The sequence below is a fragment of the Cibotium barometz genome, chromosome 16 (genome assembly GCF_041138505.1).
Source record: "Cibotium barometz isolate CiBa-2024 chromosome 16, ASM4113850v1, whole genome shotgun sequence".
Lineage (NCBI taxonomy): Eukaryota > Viridiplantae > Streptophyta > Polypodiopsida > Cyatheales > Cibotiaceae > Cibotium > Cibotium barometz.
Window position 1 is genome coordinate 58,611,598 of NC_141061.1, and position 7,925 is coordinate 58,619,522.

Consider the following 7,925-nt stretch of genomic DNA (forward strand, 5'->3'; position numbering starts at 1 on the left):
GAAGGAATTTCGTTTCAAATTCTTTTGTTGGAACATCATATTCAAAGTTGAAAATATAGTTGCATAATTTAATTAAGCATTAGATAGTCAAAAGTCCTCATTTTCTTAGGTACAAAGTCAATGTATACAACTTGTCCCAAATTTGAACTGATTCTATAAAATGCTAATATCGTTTACATATAAACTCATATGAGATTCCCACTTTGCACCTTAGATCTTCACATAATATGGAGCTTAACTTGATTTTTCGAGAAAATTTTAAGATATTTGTCTATTTTCTTTAAATATTTCAAAGTCTTTGAAGTGTTATAATATATGCCACTTTTTGTACCCACAATAGCTACCACTTAAAATCCTCAATCTTGTAGATCAAAAGAGTGGGTAGATACTGAGACATTAGTAGAATGTGGTGGTTAGTAAAAATTGCAAATCCAATGGTTGGATTTTTAATGATCTCTTTTTTAAAATTCTTCCAGACTATCAGAAGGCCTGCAAATATTAATAATCTAATTAGTAAAATTACATTTTTGATGTGAATCATATAAAACCTATAGGGACTAGTGTGCTTGTAATGGTGCATCTATGTAAAAATAAAGTGGATCACTCTAAGTATGGAAAGATCATTTTTTAATCATTTCATCATATTTTTGATTAATTTTGATTAATTAGACTAAGTTATATTAATTTAAGTTATATTGGGTTAATTTAAGGGCAAGCGTATTTTCTATTATTTGCTTGATCTCATTTTAAGTGCCTTGTCCCCCAAAACTTGCTCTCCAAGCATTGTCCCAGTCCAACATAAACTGGATAAAACTAGACACCCTGATCTTGCAACAACCCGTAAGCAAATCAAAAGTATCCTGCTCCCATTGTGGAAAGTTAGGACACAAAGTTGACACATGCAGGTTGAAGATGATATGCAATTTTTGTGGTCTTAAAGGTCATTGAGAGAATTTTTGCTTTAAAAAGAAGGATAAAGCACACTTGGTTAAGGAAAAAGAAGTTTTGGCAAAGGAAGAAGAAGAAAATTTTGCTTCTATTGATTCTGATTGGGCTTTTTAAAGTCTTTCTTGATGTATGTTACCTCTGAGCACCACATGATGTAGCTCGTGTAACTTTCTTAGTAGTAGCAGTGGGACTTTTGGATGGTTACGTCTGAGCACCACATGATGTAGCTCATGTAACTTTTTAGTAGTAGTAGTAGTGGGACTTTTGTAGGTTACCTCTGAGCACCACATGATGTAACTCATGTAACGTTTTAGACATTTGCCTCCTGGGAGGGCAAATCTTCTTGGATAGTCCCATAGTTAGTGTTTGGAACATGAAGTTTTTGGTATTCCTTCACATTTCTTGGCCATGTTGAGGTCCAGGGAGGGTATTGGAATTTATGGCCCCTCTATTTGGCTTTAGTAGTGGACCTTAGTAGATTATTTCTCTAAGGTTTAGTAGCATGGCTTTAGTAGTGGACCTTAGTAGATTATTTCTCTAAGGGTTAGTAGCTCCTTTTTGGATGGTCCTATTTTCAGCTTTTTATATGCCTTAGTGGAGAATCTCTACATCTTGCACTCTATTCTAGGCTTTGGGTGCTCACTTCTAGGCAAGTGATAAGCATCTTGATTAGGATTAGATCCTAATCTCCTCCTTAATCCTTTTGTACTTCAGCCTATTTAAAGGCTCCTCATCTAATGAAGAAGATACTTAGCTTTTGCCCTATTCACATTGTCATTATACTCATATGATTTGTCTTTAGCTAATCTTGCCATGCTTAAGCATAGTCTTGATTCCTAATTCTTAATCCTTGCTCTAATCATGTGCTCAATCCATCCTTGAGCTCCCATGTTTTCTAACATTTTTGTGGCTAGGTCAAGACATTCTTTGGCTAGGTTAAGGAAATCTTCTCCAAAGAAGATACACTATGTACAAGCTTCTAAAAATCATTAGAGGTAAGCCCTTGATCGAAATCTTTGTTACTTTTGTACCTTTGGGTGTCGGGGATTATTTCTTGAGTTTTTTTGCCTCTAGTAGTCATGCATGCATTATACATAAAGCATTAAGCTTATGCATAATGCATTAAGCTTATTAGATTATGTGTTCATGCATCAAGCTTGCTTAATGTATTATTGCATTGTGCATTAATGCATTAGTGCATTAAGCTTTATGCAATAATACATTGAGTATAAGCTTAATGTATAATGCATTCATAAGCTTATGCATATTGCTTAATGTATAATGCATTAAGCTTATTTTATTATGCATTCATGCATTAAGCTTATGCTTAATGTATTATTGCATTATAAATTAAGCTTAATGCATTAAGCTTATACTTAATGTATTATTGCATTATGCATTAAGCTTATGTAGAATGCATGAATGCATACTGTAATATATTAAGGAAAAACATTATGCATTAATCTTATGCTTATACTTAATATATTATTGCATTATGCATTAAGCTTAATGTATTAATGCATTAAGATTATGTAAAATGGCTTATGCTTAATGCTTTAAATGCATAATAGCTTATGCTTAATACATTAATGCGTTAATGCATCAAGCTTATGTATAATGCAATATGAATAATGCGTTATGCATTAAGCTTATATATAATGCAATATGCATATAATGCATTAATGCATTCATGCATAAGGTTAATGCATTATGCATTAATGAATTAAGCTTAAGTCATTTATGGCTTAAACTTTACTCATTTTTCATTTTGTAGCTAGGTCAAGAAATTCTTTGGCTAGGTCAATGCAATCTTCTCCAAACTCCCTCAACCATGTACAAGCTTCTAAAAAGGATAAGAGGGAGGCCCTTGACTAAAGTCTTTGTTATTTTTACACCTTCGGGTGTGTCACGAATTATTTCTTGAGTTTTTTTAACCTCTAGTACTTAATGCTTAATACATAACACATTAATGCATTATGTATAATACATAATGCATTAAAGCATAAAGAATAATGCATTAATCTTATACTTAATGCATTACTGCATCTCTATGTCGGACCCTTTATCTCTATGTCGGACCCTTTATCTATCCCGCAATTTCCATGCGTCCCACCATCTTCCCTACCCCTCTCACTTCTACTTTACCTACCCCTCACTCTTTCAATTTCCCTACGCCTCATCCTTTAGCTCCTCTTAGTTCTCACCACACTCATGTCCCATTTGCGGTGCCATCTCCCCAGCACGTGGCATCCTCACAACGCCATTCATGTGGTGATAGCTTGAGGGCTTCTTAGAGCTGTTAGCGATCTAGTAGTGGGGGAGGTGGTTGCAACAGATGCTTTGGGGGAGGTGCACGGTTACCTTCACTCATGGTGAGTGACAAACGACATGCCCGGGGAGAGTGGTATGCTTTACTCTCTCTTTACTATGCCCTTGAGATAAGGAGGGTGGGCCTTCATTTATGGATGCCATGGGATGGAGGGTTTATTATACCTTCCATCAATTAGTAAACTAAACAATATAGATGCCTTTAAACCATGGGGAGAGAAGAAAGATAGAGATTTCATGTATGTGGTGCAGTGCATGCACGAGAAGTTCGCAAACCCACCACACACACATTTTTTCGACGAGAAGGTGAGGAATCGCATAATAAAGATTCTCAATAATAGGAGGTCTCGTGCAAGGAGGTGCACAAAAGATGGTTCACAAATGCCTGCCAATTGTACCATTAAGGAGTGGAAGAAGGCGAAGAAAGAAGCCAAGGAGGGTACTCAACACCCTCAACAAAAGGCGGTGCATGTGAGTTAGTTGTTGAAGTACGGTGTGACAAAGTATAGATCCGGAGGAAAGGGAAGCTAGCTCACACGATTTGTAAGTTTTCTCTTTGCCATTTTTCACTAAGTTTAGTTCATTTGTCATCGGTGAATTTCATATCTCATGCATGTTGTAATTCGTTTTAGGAAAGGGTGGTAGGTCGCTCCCCAATGGCTCGGGAGAATAGGTACCACAAGCATCACCATGAAGTTGAGACTTGGGAGTAGCGCAAACACGAGGAAGTGGTCACCGATGCAGATATCCAACAAGCTCAGTAGGAAAACTTAGTGAGTAGTTGAACTTGAATTTTAATTATCACCCAACTTGTTTTGCTTGTGGCTAAATTTTTTTGCATTGTATCACTATTTAATACAGGAAGACAATGCTGAAAGTGGCGGTGATGATGAAGGTGGTGGTGCATGTGGTGAAGATGTATATGCGAGGAGAATCTTGATGAAGATGATGCATTAATTTAATTAGTTTTTGATGTCTTCATCTTTATTCATTTTTGGACATGAACACCTTATGTAATTTGAAACCATGTAATTTGCAGTATAATTCATGACATTGTATTGCAATTATTTTTTATGTATTAAGTGATTAAGTGTTTTATAAGAAATGTGATTAAGTAGTGTTTAAATAATGTGATTTAAAAAAAGTGAGACAGAATGGGTGAGAGATATGGAGACACATGTCTCCACATCTCTCCCCCATTCTATCCCCGTTTTTTTGGCAACAGTCCTCAGCTATAGCCGAGCGCGGCTGTAGTTGTGTGCTCATAGCTGCGTAAAGTTTTTTTCATAAATGGATTCTTTTAAATTTGCATGGCTCTGGATGTGGATGTGCTCTTTATTTGTTGTAGTGAAAGCAAATAGGGCGGGGCATCCCAACCTTCTACGAAGCTGAGATAAGATTACGAGCGGACTATTGTACATTAGTATATCAAAATACACTATGGAGTGAGTTAGTGAGTGTCAAATACTCACTATTTGCTACTCTAATATATAGTCTAAAAATAACTTTTTCCGTAGAATACCTAGGTGATACATGAAAGTGAATAGTTATTATACAAGATCACATTGCTGCTTTTTCCCAAAGTTTCTCAAGGGGATGGGGATTCAACTTAGCATATAGTAAAGAAAACAATTCTAGCACAAAACTTAGGTGATACACGAAGTGCATAGATATTATATAAGACATTATTGCTTTTCTAAAAGTTACTCAAGAGGAGGGGGGTTCACATGAATTGCTTTAAGATAGCATGAGAATTCATCAACAAAATGAGTATTTCAAAATACAGATACATATTGAGCAGTTTTCAAAATATGGATACATGAGGATTTTTCCAAATTATGGTGGATACATGAGGAGTTTTCAAATCTTAAAAAACTTTCAAAGAACAAGTTGGCCCCGAGATATATTTTAGAGGGCCCTTTTAACCCTTGCATGTGTGAAAAAGTTGTGAAAATTTTGATGAACCTAAAGGGAGGGCCAATAGGGTTGGGGAGCCTACGAGTTCAATGTCTCCCTTCCCAAAGAAAACAAAAAACAAAACTTCCACTCTATAAGTGTAGGATATACAGAAATGAACCTCCTCACAAAAAAAAAAGGAGGGGGGGAGTCAATTTATTAGATGAAAAAAAAGGGGGGGGGAGGCGGAGTCAATTTATTAGATGAAAAAAAAGGGGGGAGGGGGGGTCAATTTATTAGATGAAAAGTAAAGCAGGCATACAAATGACAAAATGGCCCTCCTAAATCTACTTGGCAAGTGTCCTTCAAATTTTATAAAAATAAAAGTAAAAAGATGTTTCTTTTTATGCCCCATGATCATGGGATTTCGAGCATATACAATTAAACACCCCAAAAAATTCTGCCATCTAGTAATAAATTTGAGGTGTTTGATGTTCCAAAAATAAGATTGATTTCAACAATTACATGCTTGGAGTTACAGAAATATGCATGTGTGTGAGTGTGACACATGATCCGGCTCAACCACTGGGATCCTGTGATAATTGTGATCGCAAACAGTTTTTTCTTTTTTTTAAAACGCGTGTTCTAGGTCGAGCCTGAGGTATCGTATAGAGAATCTCCTTGAGCAGGTGAAATGGACTGGGCAAAGGGCTGGGACATGGCCATACCGATGAGGGCAGCACCCACGCCCGAGCTGGCGTCTTGATGGAGGTCGATGGAGCCTCCCTGCAGGGTAAGGTCACAAGTGGCGTCTGCAAGGGCGAGGGCGTCATAGCTGTTGTCAAACATGGGCTTGGGACTGCTTGAGAACTCCGAATTCGGGGCCGCCCGAGAGTGGGGGCTCGTGGAGTTTTCTGCTGCAGCACCTGCTGCCGCCCAAGCATTCGAAGAAGAGCGAGTCGAAGCTGCGCCTTCTGCACCTTGATCGGCGAAATCCAAGAAGTCTGGGGCGGCCAGGGGAGGCGTGCCACGGCCGCTGAGCGGCAACTGCTCGGAATTAGGGTGGTGGCCGTCAGCGGCGCTCTGTTCAGAGAGGAAAAACCACGAGTTTCTGTTGGCTCCCTGATGTTGCTGCTGTTCTGCATTGCGATCATTATCAATGGAAGGAGAGGAAGAGGAAGAGCCGCCGGTGTATCGGAGAGAGAGGTTGACAAGGCCTTGGATTCGGCCGGAGGGTCGCACTACCTGGCAAGCCATGTACTCAAGCTTTCCGGCGGTAATCTGCGTGATGTCTAGCAGGGGGATATGCACGCTGCCCACGAGAGTATCCGAGGCGGCGCCACTGTTAAAGATCTGGATGGTGAGCAGATGGTTATCGGTATTATCATCATTAGGAAGCGTGTTAGGGGTAATGACGGTATGAGGGGGGGGGATGGACAGGCGCAAGGGGTAGTCCCAGACGGGCGAGGAGCCGGCGTTGGCAGCAATGCATGTGTGGTGCTTGCAGTTAGGGTCGATCCAGACAACCGCGTAAGGGCTCATGCTGCCGAACATCCTCACGTCCTTCAAACCTTGTGCAGATATCAAGGTCAAATCTATATGATACCCTCCTCCTCCTCCTCCTCCTCCTCCTCGCCCTCCTGCTTCTTCTGCTTCTTCACCCCTCGCTTGCACCTCTGATGTTGTTCTACTGCTGCCCTTGGACTGCTGCCTTGCATTAACGTCTGCGCATTAACATCTGACGTTAAAAAACGGCAAACAATTATCTCAAATCTATCTCGCCAGTACAAATCAACCTCAATAATTCACGTGGACTTACTGGATTCTGTGGGGCTTTTGATCGGCAACCTTCGCATTTTCGTCCTCCTCTGTGTGTGTTGGTCGATCCGCTGAGGGAACCAATCTTTTGTTAATGTAACCGCTATACTCTTTTTTTCATCATCTCACATTTCATAATAATAACTCTTCTATCTGTTTACACTACATGTAGCACATCGCTGTTATTGACCTTATGAATCATTGAGAGACCAAAGCCCAACGGATGTAAAAGAATTACTACCAAGATCCAAGCACATGATGCATCATTAACAATTATGGATCGTATAGTGCATATTGTAGATAACCAAGGAAAACCTATTTCCTTGAAATTATTGTCACAACCAACACGCACTTGCCCGAGTGGCTCGGCTCATCATGGCCCACCCTATTCAAGAGGTCGTGGGTTTGAGCCCTAACACTATAGGGTTGTGTGTGTGAATGGTGTAACTTCTAGCTCGACTACTCATCATGGCCCACCCTATTCAAGAGGGTGTGGGTTTGAGCCCTAACACTATAGGGTTGTGTGTGTGAATGGTGTAACTTCTAGCTCGACTACATCCCCTCGGAAGGGGGCTTTCGAAAAAAAAAATCAACTATTGAGGGGATGGATTTTTGAAAAAAGGGGGAACATGGAGCATGCTCAAACATCCAATTCAATTATTGAAGCAGAGGGATTTAATAAAAACAAGGGGGAACATAGGGTTGATTGGTCAATGAAAGGGTTTAAGGGTAGGGTTGGGGTAATAACGTTATCTTTTTTGGTCCTTCCCTTTGGAGGATATTGTGAAGAGTAGGTTGGATTTTGTGAGTCCACTATTTTTCAATCTCACCAATCTTATGATCCAACAGGTGTTGGTATTTCTATTTTTGTTATAAATATTTTCTTTTTGGATTTCAGATATGTTTTAGATTAGTTTCTAGTGTCATAAAAATTT

The 7,925-nt window shown here is 39.3% G+C and overlaps 1 protein-coding gene across 1 annotated transcript; it reads right to left on the reverse strand.

The window, feature by feature from the left end:
- Positions 1-5,817: 5,817 nt before the first annotated feature.
- On the reverse strand, positions 5,818-7,028 carry LOC147630786 (uncharacterized). Its single transcript, XM_086810846.1, has 2 exons — positions 6,992-7,028; positions 5,818-6,896 (listed from the first exon to the last, which is right to left on the reverse strand). The coding sequence occupies exons 1-2, from the start codon at positions 7,026-7,028 to the stop codon at positions 5,818-5,820; spliced, it is 1,116 nt and encodes a 371-aa protein (XP_086666972.1).
- Between the last annotated feature and the right edge of the window lie 897 nt (positions 7,029-7,925).

Coding starts and splice junctions, on each gene's coding strand:
- LOC147630786 (XM_086810846.1), bottom strand. CDS start 7,028: ATGCGAAGGTTGCCGATCAAAAGCCCCACAGAATCCA. Junction 6,897..6,991: donor CAAAAGCCCCACAGAATCCA/GTAAGTCCACGT, acceptor GTTAATGCGCAG/ACGTTAATGCAAGGCAGCAG.